We start from the raw sequence: 25,593 nt of genomic DNA on the forward strand, positions 1-25,593 counted from the left end.
TGCTTGGGGCGGCAAAATTGGTAGAGCCACTCTTGATGGCCGAATCTGCAGACTGAAAGCATTACTGGACTTTGGCCATTTTCTATGAAAAGGAAAACAGTTTTCAGTATAAACTACTAATCACATTTATTTGAATTATTCTTTTCTTTTTTTTAAATGATGTTAGTCTTTCTTGACCTTCTCCAACTGAGGGCAGATCTACATTAGAAGTGCTCCATTGGTGCAGCTGCATCAGTGCAGCTACACTGCTGTAGCGCGTCTGGTGAAGGTGCTCTGTGCCAATGGGAGAGTCCTCTCCCATCAGCACAATTACTCCACCTCCGTGGGAGGCAGTAGCTATGTCAGCAGGACTGCATCTCCCGCCGACGTAGAGCCGGTTTGGACTTAAGTGGTAGTATAGACCTGCCCTCAGAGGCAGATTTTTCTTTTCTTTCTGAGCTGTGGCAGTGGGTACTGAAAGGTTCTGCCTAATGACCCATATTACAGCTCTCATAGCACTTTGGCGACATGCAGCAGAAGTATGAACCTGACCCAAAAACCATTGAAGTCAATGGGAGCCTTCAATTGTTTTCACTGGGCTTTTGATCAGTCTGTAAAAGAGCTCTGAACTTAAGAACCACTGCCATGGAAAGATAAAAAATTGGAAAGAGCAGGTGAGTTATGGGAAGGAAGGTAGCAATACGTTTTTAAAGAGAGCGCTAGAGGGAGGAATAGGCAGTCATTCCACGAGAGAGTAGTTCTGCAGGAAAGATATGGATTCAGAAATAGAAAAACACAGTCAATTAGCTAAGACATGAGTATGTGAATCTTGCTAGCATAATGATATTCTGTGGAAATCCCAATACATGTTGACACTTACATTTGAGCTAAATTCTGGTTTTGATTTTATTTAAGTAAGAGAGCAGACTTAATTTGTTTTCTCACTTAATTATCATATAGTCTTTCAATATGTGTCAATATACAACTTGTGTCTGCAGGCCAATGGGACCGTAGGTTTTGTTCATCCATTTTCCATGAAGGATGTGTGGTTAGCTATGTAAGCTGATGGTAAGAATATTAATTTAAGAATGTTTCTACTCATAAAACAAATATAGTGTTTGGAAATTCACATTTGTGCTCATACAAAGAGAGTAAATGTTTTATAACAGAATATTTTGAATATTTACAGATCAACTAAAATAGGGAAATTTTTTCTTTGTCAAAGAGAGGATCAATTAGCCGCCTGGTGTTTTGACTCATAGGAATTCACATTAAAAAGGAAAGAAAAGAAGCAGTAGTAGTTAATCATTTCCATGATTGACATATTCAAACTTTTTTTCCCCAATATGAGAGTGAGTGTCTTTATTACATTCTCTGTCTCATGATTATGTCATGAGCTCCAAATGTCATCTCTTCCAGGAACTCTGAATATAACAGGTGAATGGGGAATTCATAAGTTAACTCTACTGTGTATTGTATTTGTTACATTTGAAAAAATGCAGTGGTTTACAAACATACAGAGTGTGATAATGTTTCTGACTCTCCACCATGCCACAAGTAAGTGCCAAATTGTGTCCCAATTTACAACCCATTCAATCTCTTTGACTTCAGTGAGATTTTGCCAGGTATAAGTCAGGACAGAATTTGACCATCAGAGTTAAACACTCAGTCATATTCCTGGCAAAGTCTAATTATGTTCAAAATATTCTTATTCAACATAGAACCTGGGAAGTTTTTCTTTTAAAATCTTCCACTCTTAAAGCCTCTGATCCTGCCTGCCTGCCATAAACTGCCTATTGGCATGCTTTCACCCCACACTTCTTCCTAACTGGCTTCTCCCAATATCAGTGTCAATATCACTCTTCATATAAGCTTTTATTTATTAGTTATCAAGTTCAGATGCTGCCAGTCTCTGCTTCAGTGTACTTATGGTGAGGGCAACAGAGTGAGTTTGAACAAACAGCCAACACTCAACAGTGCTGACTAGCATAGTGACAGCTGTAGAAGCCATATATATTTTTTATTCTTTTCTCTTAAAGAAATTTTTTTGATGTTTTTAAATAGTTGATGGGTGGAGGAACGATGCACAAGTATGTTTGTGTCAGGGATTCCTGACAGAGGAAAGTTGATAGTAATATATATAGAAAGTAGTTTCCAAATTACTGTACGAATGTATCAAGATGTTGTGAAGTTAAAGTGAGTTTCAACCTAATATTTAATTGTGCATGATGTGCAGTATACCCATCTCAAGATTCCACTACACAATGCAACAGCTTATGTAATAAATGTATTTTGGGAAAAAAAAGACGCCTATTTATTATGCTATCCATAGAATGACCTTATTGAGAAAACTCATCTAATTCCACAGAGCAGGAAATAAGTCAACAATATATGTCCAATATTTATGCACTATAGCTGTTCACTGTAGGGTTTTATTTCCATTACTAGCAATCAGCCAATATACTTGGTGGTGTTTTTTCTATTGGATCACTGGACCCTACTACTGAGAACTAATATGAACTTGACAAGCAGGAAAGATGTATACATGTATAAAATAAACAGAAGTTCAGTTATATAACCCAGACTTCTGTGAGGTAAAATCTAGGTTTGCTTCCCCTCACCTAGGCTTGCAGTAGAGAAGACAGAACTACTTCAGATACGAATGTGGTTCGCACTAGCTATGTCTACACTTACGGCAGTGTGTGGAATACAGACACCTAGCATGGGTATAAATAACAGGGTAGACAGTGAGGCATTGCTTAGTGAGCAGAGTAAAGACATGTTAGAATCTTAGGGTATAAACCCTATGTAGCTCTCTACATGCCCAAGCAATGCCTCCCATGTCTACACTGTTATTTTTAGCAATGTAGTATCCTGTTGCTTTCCCGGTGCTGGAGCCTTTCCCGATCACAGAGAAAGGCTCCAGCAGTGGGGAAAGGCTCTGACTGTGGGGAGGCAGTGCCTTTCACTGCCACATATAGCTGCACATCACAGTATTGACACAGCCTGCTTTTCACTATAGTGTGTTTCTATACATACTATCCACACCACTGCCAGTGTATACAAGGCCTAAGAATTGTTTCTCTGTAGTTTCTCTTTAATATTTGCCCTAAAAACAAAAGGAGTACTTGTGGCACCTTAGAGACTGACATCCGATGAAGTGAGCTGTAGCTCACGAAAGCTTATGCTCAAATAAGTTTGTTAGTCTCTAAGGTGCCACAAGTACTCCTTTTCTTTTGCGGATACAGACTAACACGGCTGCTACTCTGAAACCTGTCAATATTTGCCCTGTTAGCAGTTAAAGGCATACATTTGCTACCTTGAATGGAGCACATGGAACAGTTAATTTGTGTCTAAAGAGGTCTGTCCCAGATATACTTCATATCTGTCCACCGTTTGCTTCTAGTTAAAGGTGGTAATAGAATATCCATTTAGCTGGATAGTACTTGTCTGTAATGCTTTTCAGCATTTCAACTTTAAAATATAAAACAAAAAAATAATTCCTCTTTTTCAAGAGCATTGCATTAGTCAAAGGAGACATGTGCCTCTGAAAGAAAAAAAAAATTTGCAAAATAGGTATACAAAAATCCATTGTCAACTTGAATTTCTCATATGAATTGCAGATGTTGGGGCACTCAATAAATATTCTGGGTATCAAGAAAAATAAGGACCCAATTCAACCACTTTCTACTTTTTATGTAATAGGAGGCATAGTAATTATGTAGGTGGTTTATGATGATCTATAGCAGAATTGGCAACCTTTGGCATGCAGCCCATCAGGGTAAGCCCCCGGCGGGCCGGACTCGTTTGTTTACTTGCTGCGTCCACAGGTTCGGCCGATCGCAGCTCCCACTGGCCGCTCCAGGCCAATGGGGGCTGCGGGAAGTGGCACAGGCCGAGGGATGTGCTGGCCGCCGCTTTCCGCAGCCCCCATTGGCCTGGAGCAGCAAACCACGGCCAGTGGGAGCTGCAACTGGCCAAACCGGTGGATGCAGCAGGTAAACAAACCAGCCCCGCCCGCCATTGGGCTTACCCTGGCGAGCCATGTGCCAAAGGTTGCCAATCCTAATCTATAGGCAACTGTACTGACTATTAACAGCTCAAGATTTGTGGAGTTTCTCTTTCAGACAAATTTTATATAAGCTATAATATGTAGCTGTACTTTACAGCCAACCTGCTACTACCAAGGCTAAGTCAAGTATTAACTTCACATTCTTTAATGTTCTACTGTATGCAAGTCAGAATCTGCTGAGGCTCTAGCTCTTTTCCTAAATCATCTAATATGGGAGGGTGCCAGAGACATATCTGATGAACAGAGAGTTAACTTAAATTCAGTTTAGCCTTCCCTTTACATAGGGGTTCAATGTGCATATGTGTTATAGACATAATTTGTCTTTTGGGGAGAAATGAAAGTATCTGTGGGAAGGCATGGTTCCATACCCTTGGGCTTTAGAATTATGTTTAACTATCAGAGCCAGGCTGTCTTATGGACCTAGATCATTCCGGGTGGGGCTCAAGCTGTAAAGAGGCTATGTCGCTTTGGGATTTGCCTTGATGAGGAGGAGGACAAGGAGGCTTATGATGTTACACTTTAACTATGTACACTTATTTTGCTCTCTGGTGATGGTGGTTGTTATTATGGTAGCGTCTAAAGGACCAAATTCAAGATCAGTACAATGCCACTGCACAAGCCCATAGTAGGACATAGTCCCTGCCCTGAAGAGCTTACAGTCTAAATATAGGTTTCAGAGTAGCAGCTGTGTTAGTCTATATTCGCAAAAAGAAAAGCAGTACTTGTGGCACCTTAGAGACTAACAAATTTATTTGAGCATAAGCTTTTGTGAGCTACAGCTCACTTCATCGGATGCATTCAGTGGAAAATACAGTGGGGAGATTTATATACACACACAGAGAACATGAAACAATGGGTTTTATCATACACACTGTAAGGAGAGTGATCACTTAAGATGAGCTATTACCAGCAAAGGGATGTGTGTGTGTGGGGGGGGGGGAAATAACATGGGGAAATAGTTTTACTTTGTGTAATGACCCATCCACTCCCAGTCTCTATTCAAGCCTAAGTTAATTGTATCCAGTTTGCAAATTAATTCCAATTCAGCAGTCTCTCATTGGAGTCTGTTTTTGAAGTTTTTTTGTTGAAGAATAGCCACTCTTAGGTCTGTAATCGAGTGACCAGAGAGATTGAAGTGTTTGCCAACTGGTTTTTGAATATTTTATAATTCTTGATGACTGATTTGTGTCCATTTATTCTTTTACGTAGAGAATGTCCAGTTTGACCAATGTACATGGCAGAGGGGCATTGTTGGCACATGATGGCATATATCACATTGATAGATGTGCAGGTGAACGAGCCTCTGATTTGTGGTTGATGTGATTAGGCCCTATGATGGTGTCCCCTGAATAGATATGTGGACAGAGTTGGCAACGGGCTTTGTTGCAAGTATAGGTTCCTGGGTTACTGGTTCTGTTATGTGGTGTGTGGTTGCTGGTGAGTATTTGCTTCAGGTTGGGTGGCTGTCTGTTTGCTGAATTGGAATTAATTTGCAAACTGGATACAATTAACTTAGGCTTGAATAGAGACCAGGCCAGTCCTTGCTTACAGACAGCCTCCCAACCTGAGAGTGGATGGGTCATTACACAAAGTAAAACTATTTCCCCATGTTATTTCCCCTCCCTTCCCCCCCCCACACACTGTTCCTCAGACGTTCTTGTGAACTCCTGGAAATGGCCCATCTTGATTATCACCACTAAAGGTTTTCTTCCTCCCTTCCCCCCCCACTTTGCTGGTAATAGCTCATCTTAAGTGATCACTCTCCTTACAGTGTGTATGATAAAACCCATTGTTTCATGTTCTCTGAGTGTGTATATAAATTTCCCCACTGTATTTTCCACTGAATACATCTGATGAAGTGAGCTGTAGCTCACGAAAGCTTATGCTCAGATAAATTTGTTAGTCTCTAAGGTGCCACACGTACTCCTTTTCTTTTAGACTAAATATACAAGAAGTGAGACAAGGAAATGTAACCATTCTTATCCTCACTTTACAGAGGGAACTGAAGCACAGATGGATTAAATGACTTGCTCATAAGCACGTAAAATGTTTGTGGCAGCAATTGAACCCAATTATCTTAAGTTCCCGTCCAGTGCCTTGACATTATTTCCAGACAGTACCTATGTTTGTTTCTGCAGACCATAGTTGAAAAAGCAGAATGATAAAGATGAGACACCTGACTCTCCACTGCCTTGCACCAGCTTCCATCATCCACATTGGGACAGCAGGGCTACCATTCTGATCTGGTAGTACTTGTACCTCCTTTGCACAGTTGTCAATGGCTACAAAAGGTAGTAGGCAGTGGAGCCTTATATCCAGGATGTGAGACTTAGAATGATATTAGAAGGACAGTCTCAGAACTATGTCTGTGACAGTTTTGTATCTACTTTTTTAAGGTGCTGGATTTTCGTGCATTTTTCTTGGTTATCTTAGGAGGAAGAATTCTTAAAGAACTGTCATGGCAGAAAACGGGTATTTGCCGTTTGTTTGGGTTTGTGTAAAAGATCACCGAAATTCCCCCCTGGGAGAAGGTGAGAGAAAGACGAAACCACATGTGATAGTTGTTAGTCACCTCACTTAATGCACTAGTGCAATATACTGAGATTCTGCAGTAGTAAGGACAGTATAAGAACCTATATAGAATAGAGTCGAATCTAAAATATAGGCAGTATGTTTGCCATGAACTTTCAGAGCAAGAGATTATCATATATTGTAGAAGGAGGAAAGCTTGTTTTTGATTTTTGTAAACTGATATTTGCATGAAAAGAAATAGCACAAATGAAACCCAGTTAATTCTTCGCTATTATAAAGTTTAGATTGCATTTGATTATTGTCTTTGCCTGAAAAATCACTAATAGAAACCCTTTTCTATTATTTCATCAGTTTTCTAGTGGGTTTAGTGTTTACTTAACATTCATTTTAAAATGCAGTTTGATTAGTAGATACCAGGTTTGTGTGTTTGTGTGTGACTGTGTGTATGTGTGTGTGTGTAAGAGAGAGAAATACACTATTCAGTGAAAAGCTGACAGGCTGTTTATTTATATCAGGTGTTGAAACTAATATGAACTTGACAAGCAGGGAAGATCCCAACACATCAGAAATTGGATCAGAAACCCAAGATAAAAATGCAAACAACCATGGAACTCAATCGTCTAATCCACTGTCCAGTTCCGTAACTGCTGAAAATGGAAATTCAGTCTCAAATGGTAAGCAGTTTTTAATCTGAAAAACATTCTAACATAAAATTGCTGATGTGGTTTTCTGAATGAGCTTTTTAAGATATAGTCAAACTCTAGAATGTTTTGAGTTGCAAAATATCAATCAAAAACTGGCTTAACTTTGTATTTATGAGTTGGTAAGCCTGTCTCCAATAATAACTGAGTGTAAATGATACAGAATTGCCGTTGTTGAGGAATTTGTAGTTAGCTCACTAACTCATATAAGTGGCCTGAGCAACTGAGAATTGATATTTCTGCTCTTCTAATCAATGTAAAGTGGATTGAAAATGGAAAACATACTCTTCTCTTGGTACAGGTTTTCCTGCTAATGAAAGCTGAGTAACATGTGGTTGTAAGAGGCACTGAAGAAACAATACAAATTTACAAGCACCAAGGCAGCGAGGGCCAGGTCCTGCAAGGCACTAATTGCCCCCAAACCCATTCATTTTAATCTATTTAGGACTTGTCTACATACAAAAGTTGTACCTGATAGTTAAATCAGTACAACCCCCTTAGTGTGTACACAGTTATATCGTGATAAAGGTGCTTATACCAGTATAGCCCATTCCCATATGGAAAGGAGAACATACTATATCACTGTAAGGCACCTCTATGCCAGTATAAATATCCACACTGGAAGTTTTATCTGTATAAATATTTCAGGGGAAAAATCACACCCTGAGCCAAAATAGTTATACTGATACAAAATCTATGTGTGGACTAGGCTCTAGATTCTCAGGGTTTTAGTAGTATTTTCTAATGGCCTGAAGGGTTTGTAGTGGTCAGCACTTTGCAAGTTTGTGCCCTAAATCCCCAGATCTTTTAAATGGGCTTTTAATTTTGCTTACTATTGACAGTTAAGAAATCTTATATATTAAATTTACATGTCTGAATAGTTTATAAAGGATTAATAAATTATTAAGAATTTCTCTAGTAAATGGTTAATCAGTTGTTACACTTTGCTTGTAACCATTTATAATGTCTTTTGCTGGGCTATAACCATCAATAACCCATACTACTCACATTGGTAACATGCTTATAACGTCTATTAATAATTTATCAACCCTTTTAAAATTATTAATAAACAGAACCTTAATATATAGTGTGACCAGAAAAGTGTAATGATTAGAGCGGATTGGGAATTTTCCAACCAACTGTTTTGTTCATTCAAAAATGCGGATTTGCTGAAACTGAAATTTTTTGCAGAAACAAATCAGTTTTGACAGAATGTTAATCAGGAGAGATGTGGAAGCTCCAAGCTCTAGAGCAGGAACATGAGCATGGGTCTCCCACATCCTATGTGAGTACCCTAACCCCTAATCACAGAATCAATCTCTAGCATTCTGGTCCAATTAATGCTTGATTATATATACAAGATGGAACAGCTCCAGCAGAAGAGAATGAGAGAGAGACCCATCCCACTAGAGAATAGCCTGTTGCTTATGACACTTACCTGGGAGGTGGGAGACACATATTTAAATCTCTGCTCTGAATCAGTGATGAGTGCCCAAGTTATTGGCTATTACAGGATGGGATGGGTGGGTCTCTCTGTCTGATTTTTTAATGAAAAAAATGGAAAGGTTTCAGTTTCTTTCCATACTGGAATGAAACCAAATTCCAAAACCTTATTTTTTATTTTTTTTTTTTACAAAACAGAATTCGTGTTTTCCAGCCAGCCCTAGTAATGATGGTTACATCAGTTAACAAATTGAAAAACCTTGGAACACTTTGGAAAAAGGATTAAAGGAATCCATTATTCCAAAGATGATCTATTTTTTAAAAAAAAATGTAGAAAAGTCCTTCAGTTATATCAGCTTAGCTTTTTCAATGTTTTAAACTCTGTCTTTTCTTGGGTATCTTTGGAGAATGATGACATTTGAGAACATGCCCATAAGAATTATCCCATTTTAAAATATGGACTTACTCTTTTTTTTTACTGCTCACCAAACTCTGCTAACTTTGTGGAATATGAGGCGTAAAATGCACTATTAAATATATGATATTTAGACTATAAAACTACAAGTACTGAGATGTACCAGCACTCTGACTTCCATAATTAGAAGTAGAAATCCAGATGAATACATTACTCATTTAATCATATACTGAAGCAATTTCTTAAATAAAATCTTGTCCTTTGCTGTCATGAAGAGTGAAGTGACCGTACCATTAGTCTGAAGCATGTAGTATAATAAAAGAAATTTAAAGTTATTATACTCAAAAGAACAATCATTTTGCAAGACTTTAATCTTACTTATGAAGGAATCAGATGAATTCCTTAGAAAACCATTACTAAGCAGCTAAAAAGTTGACTGGCACAACCTCCTAACAAACTACTGCTGTATCACATTCAGAAGCTAAGTTGAATTAGTATGAAATTTTAATGGAAGTTTTTCATTTTTATATATTGTAATCCTCTTCCTCCTTAGTTTGTCTTCCTTCAGTGTTTGCAGTAACAGCATGGAACAGCAGAGTACCGCAACAGAACTGTGACATTTCCTAAAGCACTAACCCTCCAGACCTACGTTCTTAGTTTAACAGGAAGAACCACATAAGTGTTTCTCAACACATAGACAATAAGCAGAAATTCCATCTTGCACTTTATGGCCTACAGCTGAAAGGTGCCAGGCCCTAACAATAAAAAAACAGAGTTCATGGAAGAAAGCACTCAAGTACTGAAGAGTGGGCTAATATTTCCAGGATCTTGATAGACTTCAGTGTATGGACTTGATAGACTCTCAGTGTATGGCACTTTACTGTTCATCCCTTCCAAATATTAATTAAAATGTGGTAGAAGAGAGCTGGGAATAACAAATTAAGAAATATGATTAACTATAACCACTATGAAATAAACTGACTATACTGGGTGGGACATTCAGGTCTTTTTGAGAACTCGGGAGACAAATCCCCAAACTATGTTGCAGTCTGCCCCACCACTATGTTGCAGTCTGCCCCATCCTAGGAAGAGGTCCCTCTGATGGTTTGTCTTCGCTGGAGAGCTAACTCGAGTTATAACACCAGGGTCACCCCTAATTCAAGTCCTAGCCACACACAAAACACATTAACTCGAGTGCAGTGGTGTTGTTAATTCAAGTTGGCTGGCTCATCAGCGAGTGTAGGCAAGCATTCAAATTAGCACAGTTCATAAGCTGCTGACACAACCACTCTATGCTGCTATCACAAGTTGAAGTGTTATTTTGCAGTATGGCCACTCTTGAGGTAGGCTAACTTGAGAGAAATTAACTCAAGTGTAGATAACTCGAGTTAACTCTGCTGTGAAGACGTAGCCTAAGCTAAACAATAGCGTGGCATGTCAAGTATTAATTTCCAACCAGGATGCAGTGGCAGCTCCAGAGGTTGCCTATTTAGGCCTGATCTACACTTAAAGGATTTGCCAACATAGCTGTGTGATTAGGAGTGTGAAAAAAACCGCATTTCTAACCGACATAACTATGCTAGCAAAAGCCCTACTGTAAACTCAGTTATATCAACAAAGATGTCTTTTTGCCAGAATAGTTTATTTTGTTCAGGGAACTGGTAAAAGCTATTTTGCTGCTATAAGCTGCATCTGTACTAGGAGGGTTTACAAGTACTGCTATAAGAAAAAATCCTTTCCTGTGGAGACAAGACCTTAGAATCAATGCCATACGACAGGGAGTCTCTAGCTCTTTTTGAGTCACACTAGATTCATAGATTCATAGATACTAAGGTCAGAAGGGACCATTCTGATCATCTAGTCCGACCTCCTGCACAGCGCAGGCCACAGAATCTCACCTACCCTCTCCTACGAAAAACCTCACCTATGTCTGAGCTATTGAAGTCCTCAAATCATGGTTTAAAGACTTCAAGGAGCAGAGAAGCCTCCCTCAAGTCACCCATGCCCCATGCTACAGAGGAAGGCGAAAAACCTCCAGGGCCTCTTCAATCTGCCCTGGAGGAAAATTCCTTCCCGACCCCAAATATGGCGATCAGCTAAACCCTGAGCATATGGGCAAGATTCACCAGCCAGATACTACAGAAAATTCTTTCCTGGGTAACTCAGATCCCATCCATCTAATATCCCATCACAGGCCATTAGGCCTATTTACCCTGAATATTTAAAGATCAATTACTTACCAAAATCACATTATCCCATCATACCATCTCCTCCATAAACTTATCGAGTAGAAACCAGATAGATCTTTTGCCCCCACTGCTTCCCTTGGAAGGCTATTCCAAAACTTCACTCCTCTGATGGTTAGAAACCTTTGTCTAATTTCAAGTCTAAACTTCCTAGTGGCCAGTTTATACTCATTTGTTCTTGTGTCCACATTGGTGCTGAGCTGAAATAATTCCTCTCCCTCTCTTGTATTTATCCCTCTGATATATTTATAGAGAGCAATCATATCTCCCCTCAACCTTCTTTTAGTTAGGCTAAACAAGCCAAGCTCCTTAAGTCTCCTTTCATAAGACAAGTTTTCCATTCCTCGGATCATCCTAGTAGCCCTTCTCTGTACCTGCTCCAGTTTGAATTCATCCTTTTTAAACATGGGAGACCAGAACTGCACACAGTATTCTAGGTGAGGTCTCACCAGTGCCTTGTATAATGATACTAAAACCTCCTTATCCCTACTGGAAATGCCTCTCCTGATGCATCCCAAAACCGCATTAGCACTCTCCCCTAACCTTTTTTTTTTCTTGAAACATCCTCCCCAATATGGGACTTCCCAATGCAATCTAGATGAACAGGGGCCACTAATACATTGATTCCAATAAAGGAGATTCTACTTGAAATAAATCACACCTTTGATCCTGCTGTCTAACTGTGAACAGGCTAGGAAAAGCACATACATTTAAAAGCACATACTGTAATATCCATGACGTTTTCAGGGCAGTATTTCTCAATTTCATCATTGAAGAGTGCTAATGAGCATTGCAACTGTGCATACCAGCTCGCAACCCCACTTCCTGAAATTTAGCCCAGGCAACCCTCCATCACAAAAGAGAGGTGACTGGGCCAAATTTGAATCAGTGGCATTGTGACCTCATGAGTGAGTGAGAAGGCTCGCTGCACTGCCCTAGATAGTTTGATGTGACCCTCACTTTCTCCCGGTTGAGAAACACTGGCATAGAAGAAAGCTGTGTTGAGAGAGAAAAGAGAGCTGTACTAACCAGAAAACTAGGGCAAGGAAGTCTCAGGAAATATAGGAGCCAACCTGTATAGATAGCCTTCTGGGTTTCATATTTTTGAATTTAACACCTGTCAAAGTGTTTGGAAGGAGACAAATCCGGATGCTTTGTCAAGCTGGTGTTAATTTGGGTTAACCCAGAAGATCCTCAATACAATCCAAAGCAGAGACCAGGATTTGTCCTCAGACCTGAGCCTCTGGTTTAAGCAACTTTTGTTCTAATGGCTGTGTCTCTGCTAAACTGATGTTTCCAACTTTGTGCTGAATTAAGCAAAGGTCTTATTCAGTGCACAGCTGTGGTGTCCTAATATTTACCCAAGTGTATGTAAAGGAAACCTTTCAGAATGTAATCTACAACTCCATTAATCTTTCCAAACTCCACCAGCTCTCTGCTTTCCATGTCCATGCTGACGTACTTCTTTGAACTTTAGTGTACATGGAAACTGTGCTTATTTGATAAGACATCTTATCTAAGTACCTTACATAGAAATAAACAGATGAATCACTGATGCCTGGGACTTAGATCAAGGCTATCCTTTAACAGTGTCCTAATGTGTAAGATATACTACAGTATTATTTTCAAAAAACCATTAGTGGCTAAGAAAATATTTTTAGTTCATTTTGATGATGTTCTTGAATCACACCAGTATTTCACATTAGTTCTTAGAGTGCCCACTCGAAATAGCATTATACATTATTAAAAGAATGTGGATGATTCTTTAATCATATGCACTGAGATAAATCTGGAATAAATCCCCTTAAATCATTGAAGAGCCATCAGTATAGAACTGGTGTGAGATCAATATAGAGTATAGAATATTAGCTAATTTTTTTAAAAAAAATCTGATAATTTATCAATTACCTCTGTTTCACAAAAATTAATATCCACATACAAAACAGTTGTTTTTTATCTGTTTAAAAAAATCACCTCTAGTGATTGGACAAGTAGAAGTTTGTAAGACAGAATGGTTCCCAGGCCATTTACACAAGCAAAACGCTCAATGTATTGCAAGTTCTCATTTTAGTTTATGCTTTATTACATTTTGGACCTCTGATTATTTCTCTAAAGATACCATGCATTTTATGTACAATACACAAAAATTTGCAAAGAGTGCAGTGTACAAGCATCATTTAGAGCTTGATTCTGGAGGAAAGGATGTTCTTATGGTGAAGACACTGGACTGGGGCTCAGGAGATCAAGGTGCTAAGCCCAGCTCTTCCACAGACTTCCTACATGATCTTGTGAAATTTATTTAGAGCCAGGTCTTGGCCCTCTGCTCTGTCCCCTTTGCACTGTTCCAGTGGCATAAAGGGGATGGGAAATTGTTCTAAAAGGGAACCAGGGATTCCTCTGACATAGGGAGAATCCCTGGCTGGTGTAAAAGCAGCATAATCTATATTGTAAGCTTTTCCAGCATCATTGTTCTCTCTGTAAAGTGGCACATACACCAACAGTATTGTTTGTAGCTGATAAGTTATAACAATAACTTACCTTTTGGAAAATTTCAGTAAGCCTGGGTATAGTAATATGTCATCATATTTGTGTCTTTTATACTCATTTAGTAAAAAATGTCAAGCGTTTTCAGTCTCTGGCTGAAAGTCTGGCAAAATATGAATGTTAGGCTATAAGTTAGTATTATTTTGCTTTAGGTTTACTGGAGGAAAATGAATATTCAAGACTGTCAGCCAACACTACAGCGAGCTCATCAAATCAAAGGCACAGGGAGAGCCACACTAGCCAGGTAAATATTTTGCAGATGGTCTAATATACACTGCTGAAATGAATAAGAATGCTCACAGAGATTGCATACTGAAAGCATTCCCTATTCACATGTTTGTGTTGGTTTTGAAAAATACAGGTTTCCCTTAAATTATTCTCTTTATATTAAGCCAAATACAATTATGAGTATACTTTTCAAGTTTTTTCATTGCAGAGATGATCTTCCTGGAGATTTCTAATGCCACAATTCAAAGTTTATATCACTTTAAATTGCTGGTTTGTGAGGGCATAATTTTCAGGAAGACAATCTGACTCAGCAACCTGTGGGAAAGAGGACACTGATCTTTCCCAAGATATTCACTGTCGCACCAGAAAGACCTGAATAATAATCAGCTTCGTAAGACAAAATGAATAATTATATAGTCTCTTCATGCAAAAGTATTGAAGTCACTGAAAATATCATTAGGTACAAAAGGAATATAAATATTGCACCTTAGTTACTTTGATATTTGTGTTTAATTAATGAAAATTAATATAAAGTATTACCAACATAAAATTAACTTTAAAGTACATTAAGTAAAACAAATGAGGGGAAAGAATGGTGAACTTTGAGTAATGTATTTTCTTCATTATTTTCTTCAGTATTTTATACAAAACCTGAAACACTTTGCATTCCAGTTATTCAATTCTATTCAGGCATTAGGCCTTCAAGCCATTATTTTTACCTTACTTAACAAATAGAATTAGTGTTTTCCATTTGTAATCCTCATATGTTTCATCCTGTCTTTTAAAAAAAAATAGAATTGTGAGCCATGTTTTATTTGTGACTGTAAAAATCTTGCTGAAACTGCCAAATGAAGTCCAAGGGGAAAATATGTTAGAGCAGAGAGGAATTTCCTCATTAGTAAGATCTGATTAGATGATGCAATTTTCAAAATGTTATACTAGAAGGTAAGGGATATGCTTTCTCTAAATGTATAAGATTTTTTTTGTTAGTTTGTTTTTTATTTTTGGCAATCCAAAACAACTGTGTGAAATCCTGGCTCTACAGTCAATGGGAGTTTTGTCCATGAGTTCAGTGGGCCCAGCATGGCTGGCAGGTGGACCCCGCCTTAGGGGAAGCTAACCCCCAGCTCTGCCTCTTCCCCCGCCCACCCCGCAATCTGGAGCCACGAGACCACCTGCCCCTCCCCTGCAGCTGAGGCCATGAATCCCCTCCTGCCCGAAGGACCTCCGCGCTGGCCAGAGGCCTGAGTGCCCCCCCTCCTGCCCTTGGTCAGAAGAGTTTTGGACCAGCCGAAGCCCCGAACCATTTGGCCCACGGCCGCCAGGGTAAGCCCCCTGGTGGGCCAGGCTGGTTTGTTTTCCTGTCGCATCTGCAGGTTTGGTTGATCACAGCTCCCAATGGCTGCGGTTCACCGTTCCATGCCAATGGGGGCTGTGGGAAGTAGTGCGGACCGAGGGATGTGCTGGCCGCCACTTCCCACAGCCCCCATTGGCCTGGAACGGTGAACCGCAGCCATTGAGAGCTGTGATCAGCCGAACCTACGGACGTGACAGGTAAACAAACTGGCCCAGCTCGCCAGGAGGCTTACCCTGGCGGGCCGCGGGCCAAAGGTTGCCAATCCCTACGCTATATGATCATAGCCAGCTGCCGGATAACATAGCAACAGAGCGGGAAATGCTCAGTTCTGTGCTCTCAGGGTAGCCACCTACCTCACCGTCGGCCACAGGTATTTCTCAAGTCTCCCCCTTACTGTCACAGTTAAAATCAAAACAAAAGGAAAAAAGACAGGAGGCCAGCCTGCTGCCTGTCCGCTTTTCTCTCTTCCTCGCCCCTTGACCAGCTGCCACCACATTTGTCTGAGCAATTGTCCTCATGCCCTTGGCCAGAGTATTTCCCTTGGTGACGCTGAAACATGCCCCAACGTGCAGGCCTTGAAGCTGGGCCCAGTGGCAGAAGGCGATGTAGAGGCTTTCGCTAGGGCATGCAGGCAAGGGTGGCCTTGCTGGGGTGAAAATCAGCACTGTGGGGCGTGAACAGAAGTCGCCACAGAAGGAGGAGGTGAGGAATGCGCTGGCCAGACAAAGCATTTCTTTCTCCCCATTCAGAAGGCATCGCCTTCCCCATCGGGGAATCGAAGTCCTGTCTCCCGCATGAGAGGTGGGGATACTCATCACTATAGTGACAAGGAATGGGGCGGGGCAGGACAAGGCATGACACTGCTATGTCCGGCTTACACCACACCACAGGCTCCACCGGGCAACAACACCCCTTGCTCTCTTCTCCTTCCTAAAGGCTTTGGCTGCAGCAACAGCCCTGGGAAAAGCCCTGTCCCTCCTCACATGCAGTTGCCCATCTCACTGTGGGCCGAAGAAGTTTTTGATATGCCCTATGCAGGTTCCAGGGCCACTGAGGAGGCTGTATGTGCTACTCAGCTTCCTGGGTCCATCGGTAATCTCCCTGGAGTCTAGAGAGACTACTGATGAACCCAGGAAGTTGAATAGCACATACTGCCTCCTCAGCCGCCCTGGAACCTGCATAGGGCATAATAAAGCAGAAACTTGCCCCCCAAAATCCCGCAACCAGGGGTCCGGTGGCAGCGTCGGGGAAGGCAAGCCTCTCCTGGCCTATTTTACCCGCTGCCCCTGGGGGCCAGGATTTCACACTCAGTATCACAGTCAGTCTTGAAAAACAAGAGGTTCTGGCAGGCCCTGCATAGGTATGCAATCTGGGTGGTCCAAAGATCCTCATTCTTTTCCATTCCCTGTGCAAATGCTCTGGCAATCACAGTATTTAGTCTCAGAGCACAAAAACTATGGCATGCTGGCACTCAAAAACAACATTAGCATCTCCAAAAGTGTTGCCTAGGCTCTATCCTCCCCCACCCTGAGCAACCACCAGAGTTACTCTGGTACAGGTGGCCACATACCTTGCACCCTATAATAAGGTTGTGCAATAGCCACAATCTCCAGAGCTTCACAATATATTGTAGTTGCTTGAGGGACAAAGCCACAGATCCTCAAAGATATTTAGGCACCTAACTCCCATTAATTCCAGTGGGATTTAGGCTCAGAAATACCTTTTGCAGATCTGGGCCAAAGATTGCAGTATGCCTCCATATTGCCTACAGCAGAAGTCTGTGCCTTACAGGTATAACCAACTCCAAAAAGAAGAAAAGAGATAACCAAAATCAAGATTGTCATCTTTTTAAAAAAATCAGAAGAAAACTTTCTTCTTACAGCAGAATATCTCCAGAAACCATATATGCTGATTTGTCAATAGGAAGTAAATTCTTGAGTGGTTACTCCAGATTTTACTTCTCTTTCCCTTTCCTTAGTTGGCATTCCTAAAGATTTATGTAAGATAAATTCATAAGGACATATACTTGTAAGGAACACAGATATCATTTTTAGAGCAGTGTCGACCCCTGCACACTAGACCATCTCTTTGTAAAAGCTTTGTTATTTGTTCATGTAACAGTACAGAAATCACTGTAAATATCAGTTGTTACAAAAGGAGAGTAAATGTTGCACCTTGTTAACTTTGAAATTATTGTTTAATTTATGCTACTTCATGTAAAGTGGTTAAGGAAGGTAAAATAATGTTGCTGAAGTGCACTTCCTATAAACAAAAACACTAAAAATCAAGGAATTCAGAGGTTAAAGCAATGTTTACATCCACACCAAACACAAATGCCTTGCCACCCAAATATAAACTTGAACATACTCACAGAAGTCTTGTCTCCAAAATAAATTCCATTTCATGTTCTCAAAACTCATACCTACAAGTGCAATCTTAAATACAACTTCAGTAAGTGAAGATATCTTACCTCTACCACAGAAAGTGGGCTTGCATTTTATGCTTTTCCAATATAATCTGCTCTAATGAATACATGGTTTCAGAGTAGCAGCCGTGTTAGTCTGTATTCGCAAAAAGAAAAGGAGTACTTTTGGCACCTTAGAGACTAACAAATTTATTTGAGCCTAAGCTTTCGTGAGCTACAGCTCACTTCATTGGATGAATTCACTGAATGCAAATATGCTGAAATAAATTTGTTAGTCTCTAAGGTGCCACAAGTACTCCTTTTCTTTTTAATGAATACATGCATCCCAAAATGTCGCTACAGTTTTGCTACCAAGAAAAGAACTCCTGAAAGAAATCTGTGTTCATTTTTCTCAGCAGAGAGATGAGAAAATTCACATTGTGAAAAGCATTCTTCATTATGAGTATGCTATGAAATGTATTTGACAATGATTTGTTTTAATTACAATTGGCATTTCTTAGCACACTGGTGGTGACATTAGCAATATGAGAGCCTAGGGTAAGTCATTTTACCATGCTTCACTTCATTAGCCTCACTTTATCACTTAACAGCTATTATTTTACAGACATGTAATCAGACAAAGTTTGTTGCACAGATCTGTAAAGATCCTAATTGCTATATAGGAAGAGGCATACATGGGACTGAAACAGAGTCTTTGGATTCCTTGGCAGATGCTCTGTCACTTCAGCTAAAGGAAACTGATTAATTAGCCTGCGGGGTCTTTTTATACGTACGCTTTTTTAATCTCTTACTGAGAATTGCTTCTAGAGGTGAGAAGAATTAATTTCACTTATGTCACACAATCTCATGACTCTGATATATCACTGATGAAGTTATAGTAATGTGGCTCATGATACATTCTACACTCAGTGCAACAAAAACACACATGTACACACATTAAAGAGCAAATTTCAAGTCCTTTTACAGGAGCATAACATGTAAAGCACCAGTGGCTTTTAATTTTAAATAATAATGAATTTTTTATTTAATTCAGAATTAGCACCAAATATCCCATAGAATTAAAATCAGTTACTCAGATGATTATCCCTAGTGCTGGTTGACAATTTTTGACAAAAACTGTTTTAATTGAACAATAGGGTTTTGACAATAATTTCATTTTCATCCAAATATTTTGGATTTTGTCAAAAATTTAAAATGAAAAATTTTGACAGGCCATTTCACATTTAAGAATTGTCAGAAAAGTCCCACTCTCTCTCTCTCTCTCTCTCTCTCTCTCTCTCTCACTGGAAAAGAGGGAGAAAATTTAAAAATAGGAGAGTGGAATTTTTCCCATCAAAAGAAAATGAATTTCAAAGTGAAATTTTGTTTCAAAATGTTTTATCAAAAATGAATTTTCTTCAAAAGAAATGAAAAAACTTTCTTTAAAAAAAACCTCACAAAACATACTTACCTTTTTTCAGCCAGCACTAGTTAACCCTTTACTGCCCATTTATAGTTCTGTGACTGCGTGGTCATAAGTTTCCAGGTTCAGTAGAATATATACATAGCAAGTGGATGCCAGATAAAAACAAATGGCTCGTGCCTTTGCATTGGGTCTGGTGCTGTAGCATTAATCTCATCCTTCTTGCATCCCTAAACAATATGGTGAGCTGGATTGGGTGTCATAGATCTGAGGATCAGTGGTCCAAAGGAGAGGCTAGTAACAGACTGGTGAGAAGGTGTTCCATGTGGGTGAATCTACTCAGATACTACATCTTTTAAAAAAATATGTGTTAATGCACAACTATGAGGATTTTTTCCCTAATTGGGGATTCAAGATTCCATTTATTCTAAACTTTTATTTAATAGAAAAGCTTTCTAGCCCATTCTGTTGCAAAGATAAGCTTTCAAAATATAAACTAAAGTTGTACAATAAATCTACTCTTGAAGGAAATGATTTTTTTCATTATATCCAAGTCTGCCATTCCAACAAAAGTTTTCCTGTGCTCAAGCTCATCAGAAGATGGGACCAGATCTGTCAGTCACAGAAGGGAGATCTGCCTCTCCCTGCTAGGTAAAACCCTAATTTCCTTCTGGGGAAAAACCTAATTTATTCTGCCTCTTGGCAGCTTCAACATGCAATCTCCAGTCACTGATGTTTTGAGACAGAGCACTGGAATCTCTTCCTTTCTCAGACTTACCTCAAAATTTCTTTATCTTAACCTATTCTCCTTTTCAAGTGAATTCTTGGTAGATATTTTGGGCCTTTCAGTGGTGCGTGGCTCCACAGTATACAGCTCCCATCCTACTCTAGGCACCTTGGCAAGGGGCACAGAAGCTCTCCAAAATGGAGGAGAAAGCCAAAAGATGCTTCCTCTTCTCAGTTACCTTACAACCTTATTTAGATGGGAAATATTGCTGCCTCTGCGATAACATACTATGAGGGACCAGCCCTGCACAGAGCAGCATCATGATCAGGGGTGTCCAAAGTGAGATTTATGTATTCTTTTCAGTTTAGTCACATTCCAGGAACTGGTCACAAAGCACAGTTATTTAAATGTTAACATTATTAAGCACAGGGAATCTAAGAAACAAACATTCAAAGTGGGAGAACTTCAACAGGAGAGTCCCCCCATAAAATGTTGGCTGGGTTTTTAGATACAAGAGTCCACTGCTATCTCCTGCTCCGTGAATGATACCTAAGTTCCCCTGTGAATCTAGCTCAAAAAACCAAAATACTTAGTTTTGATAATGTCAAAATGGTTCATTTTAATATTTCCGAATGTTTTTCATTTCATTCAAAATAATTAACCAAAATGCACATGAATTCACAAAATGTTTCAGTCAACCTAGATCTGCATTTTTCTGCACACACACAAAAAAAGTTTCATCCAAAAACTTTTGCCAAGTACTACCAGGCACCCTGCATTAAAATGAAGATGGGCTGGCCTTTCTGATTTTTTTCCCTATACAATTGTGAATTGTTTGTCTGTATTTTTAACACAATTGTTATTACCATTTTCTATCTGTGGTTTGGGAGAGAGAAGAGAAGCGAAAGAGACACAGTGGAGAGCAAAGAGCAGTGGCTAAGAGTTCCATAAAAAGCAGCATGGACAGTCTGTAAAGTAGATGAGGTGGAAAACTTGGAGATAAAGAACAGATGGAAAGTGATGGGCAGGGCAAAAGCAGTGGGGAAGTAATTGTGGGGATAAGCTGGGAACCAAACAAAGGATGATTCAAACAAGGTGGCTTGTAGCAAGAACAAAAAAGACCGAGAAGGAAGGCAAAGAGAGAGGCGGGAAGAGATGTGGGGATATGGATAAGAAGATTAGGAAAGAAGAAAAGGAGGAAGAGAGACAGAGCAAGAATAATAAAAAAGAGATCAAGAAGAGAAAACAAAGGGGAGATTAAAATGACAGAAAAGGGAAATGATATAGGGATAAACGAGAAAATAAGGAGACTGGAGGACAGAGAGAGACAATGAATCAGTAAGATGTTTCACATAACTCTGAGGTGAGTAAATTATTTTATTTATTCATGCCTTTGTATTTTTGGTATATCTCCCTGGAAGACAAATAGGATTTGAAAGAATTTTATAATGTACCTAATATGCATATATTTATAATATGACTTACTATGCAAATTAAATCTCAACCCAGTTGTTACTCGGGTTATCTGAACCCAAAGCTATAGTAACTAGTCCCTGTTTTCCAGACGGTGTCAGGAAATAAATCAGTAAGGGACACAGCACCTCCGTCTGATAAATGATTGGTACACCAAGAGTGCTTCCACCCAAAAATCCTTTTTTATTGAGTTTAAAGCACACATTAAAATCTAGCAATAGTCAAGAAGCATCCCAGATAGATATAGGTACCTATAGTCTGAGGCAGTATCTAGTGGTTCAGCAGCATGGTTCAGTGGCCAGCCTTTCTCCTAGCCACTGGGGTGTTAGATGTCAGTCTCCTAGTTCATAGAAATCCTCTCGAACTTCTCCCAAACTTCTCCAAAGTGCACACACTCACTAAACTCTTGTATAGGTAACTCAAAACAAAGCACTCATAGTAACTTTTAATAGGTTGGGGTTTCCTTAGCAACAACAAAGAACTCATAATTTCTACTTATCATCAAAGCAGCTTTGAGCAAGAAACTTACAAACACAGGCATCCAGACTCAAGCTCAGCTATTCACATTCCTTCCCCCCCCGCCCCCACCACCAACTCTTTTCATGAATCTGCTCTTGTTAGTAACACACGGCAGCTGCCATTGTTCTGTCTGCCTAAACCAAGGCCAGATTGGTTGCGAGTTATGTCAGATGTAATTCTCTCATAACACAGAGGCTCCTAGAAATGTGCCACAAAGTTTGGGTGCTCCACCATAGCAGGGGAAAAGTAGAAGAATTGCCACCAAGAGCTGTGAAACCTCTTTTGGAGATTGGTTTAAGCCCTGAGTATTGATTCACTTGACATCAGTGAGTACTGAGGGTACTTATCAGTTTCCAGTATTGGATCCATAATGATACATTAAATAAAACAGCTATTAGTAGCCAACCAGCCTGCTACATAGAATAATGTCTGGGAAGTCTACATCCTACCACGAGATTTTGGATTACTCCTTTCTGAAATGTCTGGTTCTTCTGTCACCAATGCTCAAGGCAGTGAGACCAATAATGATGGCTGCTTTTTTACCAATTTCTGAATTAGAGAATCTACACTCCTACTCGTCTATTTAAAAAACAAACAAACCTCACAGCACTATTTGGCATATAGCAGTAAAAAAGCAGCCAACATCTGACAATGAAAAATGGGAAAACATATTTTCACATTTGTTAAGAATGTATTTATTGTTTCATTATAGCTTAAGCCATAGCTCTTATTTTGTGAAATCTTATTGCTTTCAGCAGTCTAGCCTCTCAGAAAGAACTGCATATTCATTATAGTTTCCAGGGCCCTATTTGTTCATACTTGATTTAATATTTGTTGTCAATCACTTCTTTTTGTTGAATGTTCAGGAGTTAAAAAAAAATTAATCCTGGATACTGCTGTGAGTTGTTACCCTTAGCCTGTTGTCACTGCTCTAAATGAAAGGCTCTAAAATTCATTATTAATGTCTGTCAAGTTCAACCATTAGCTGGCAGAAAACTTTGATCATCTTTGAAGAAAAATGTGGCAATCGAGCAAGTCTGGTCTGTAATAAAAAAATCACTAACACCTTTATAGACATACAACATTCAAGAGATGACATATAATACCCTATGTATCATTGATCTGAATCAAGAAATACCATAAATTGTTTTCAAGTTTGTTGTTTTGACAGTAACTGCAAAGAAATCTTTTTGTAATCTCACACCCAGATAAAAATGAAGAGTTATAACACACTATAATTTTATTTCTTATTGGGCTTTTCAGACAAAAATATATTGCAAAACGCTTCAGAGAGTTAAATAAGGCAGAGTATGTTATATATGAATCACTGATGTACACACATCATGGGAAATGTCATGACTATTAAGCCACAGTACATGTTGAGGCTTTGGGAGGGCAGGATATGGAGAGTCTCCTTGCCAGCAGGAGTCCCTGGAAGCAACAACTGCTACATCCTTTAACAGAGAAAGCTCTGCACTTCCAGTGCTTGACTCTTCTTGTCCTCACGTTTAGCGAGTGGAATTGCGGTTGTGCTGACGTGAAGATAGTGAAGAATACTTCCTCCTTCTTCTCTCCTCATATATCCATGCAGTACTAGCTACATTCTGTGTCTATATGCAGAGATGGATAAAAGTGCAAAATTCAGTCCAAATATGTTGTAAATGTAACCCACTGGTGAGTGTGAGTTACAGGGCCCCTTCTGTGCTGATCCACAGAGGATTTGAGGTGCTACAGTTGCCAGTTATAGAGCTTTAACTCAAGCTGTAACAGCTTATGTTTTAGCTCTGGAGTGCTCCAGGTTCAATCCATGGTTGTTGGCGAAAAGGGCACTCATCCACACAAACACACGCAAAATTCAGTGTTTGATTCTAAACTTTTGCTCCAGTCCATTATATAGAAATGCATTACAGACAATGGAAGCAAACTTGAATGATTTCTTCTTCCTCTTTTTCTCCTTCTTGTCATTCTTCTTCTTATTATTATTATTTATTATTAATTTATTTGAATTACTGTAGGGCCTAGGAGTCCTAGTCATGGGGTACCTCTTGTGCTAGGTGCTGTACAAACACAGAGCAAAAAAACCAGTCCCTGCTCCAAGGAGCTTACGGGACAGCAAATGGATACAAGTACAAGTAAACACTGAGACAATATTTGTCAGCATGGTATGTTAGGATCTCTGCACACCAGCAGCCTAACTATTGTCAAATTGTTTATAGGCAAAGAAGAGTTTTGAGGAGGGCTTTAAAAGTGGCTAATGAGGTAGCTGTGTGGACATTGATGGGGAGTTCCTCCCAAGTGTGTGGAGCAGCATGGGAGAAAGCATAGAGGGTCTTGTTTGGAAGTTTATTAAGTGGGCAGTGAAGGAAGGCATTATGAACCGATCAGAGGTGAGTATCAGCAGTGAATGAGAGATGATAGGCAGGATAAGGAATGGCCTTGAAAGTGAATACAAGCAGTTTGATGCAGTGAAGAAGGGGGAGCCAGTGCAGGAATTCAAAGAGGGGGGTAACATAGTCAAAGCTAGGAAAATGATCTTTGCATCAGAATTCTGAATGGATATGAGCAGGGCAAGATTGGATTTGTCAAAGCCAGAGAGAAGGACATAAAAATGGCCATATTCAGTCAGAACAATGGTCCAACTAACCTAGTATCCTATCTTCCAACAGTGGCCAGTGCTAGATGCTTTAGAGGAAATGAACAGAACAGGGCAATTTATCAAGTGATAAATCCCCTGCCATCCAGTCCCAGCTTCTGGCAGTTAGAAGCTTAGGGACACTCAGAGTATGGTGTTGCATCCCTGATTATCTTGGCTCATAGCCATTGATGGAGCTATCCTTCATGAGCTTATCTACTTCTTTTTTTTGAACCCACTTATACTTTTGGACTTCACAACATTCTGTGGCAATGAGTTTCACAGGTTGATTATGCACTGTGTGAAGAAGTACTTCCTTATATTTGTTTTGAATCTGCTGCCTAGAATTTCATCAGGTGACCCCTAGTTTGTATGTTATGTGAAGGGGTAAATAATACTTCCCTATTCACTTTCTCCACAATGTTCATGATTTTATAGACCTCTATCAAATACCCACTTATGCGTCTCTTTTCTAAACTGAACTGTCCCAGTCTTTCTAATCTCATCTTGTATGAAAGCTGTTCCATACCCCTTATCATTTTTGTTGCCCTTCTCTGCCTTTATTGCCTTTCCCATTCTAATATATCTTTTTTTGAGATGGGGTGACCAGAACTGCACACAGTATTTAAGGTGTGGGTTGACCATGGATTTATATAGTGGCATTATGATATTTTCTATCTTATTATCTATCCCTTTCCTTGTGGTTCCTAACCATTCCAGTAACTGAGACAGAGATGATGAGAAAAGGAGTACTTGTGGCACCTTAGAGACTAACAAATTTATTAGAGCATAAGCTTTCGTGAACTACAGCTCACTTCATCGGATGCGTTTGGTGGAAAAAACAGAGGAGAGATTTATATATACACACACAGAGAACATGAAACAAAAACCCATTGTT

General features: G+C 39.6%; 1 protein-coding gene across 5 annotated transcripts in view; it reads left to right on the forward strand.

Moving 5' to 3' along the window:
- Nucleotides 1-25,593, forward strand: part of MYO16 (myosin XVI) — a 627,399-nt gene that overhangs the window by 584,236 nt on the left and 17,570 nt on the right. For all 5 annotated transcript variants that reach the window (XM_038387064.2, XM_038387062.2, XM_043509217.1 and 2 more), the window contains 2 exons: nt 7,099-7,257; nt 14,085-14,176. In XM_038387064.2, coding sequence (XP_038242992.1) covers nt 7,099-7,257; nt 14,085-14,176 — 251 coding nt within the window. The remainder of the gene's footprint in view (nt 1-7,098; nt 7,258-14,084; nt 14,177-25,593) is intronic.

Source organism: Dermochelys coriacea, chromosome 1, assembly GCF_009764565.3.
Source record: "Dermochelys coriacea isolate rDerCor1 chromosome 1, rDerCor1.pri.v4, whole genome shotgun sequence".
Taxonomy (NCBI): domain Eukaryota; kingdom Metazoa; phylum Chordata; order Testudines; family Dermochelyidae; genus Dermochelys; species Dermochelys coriacea.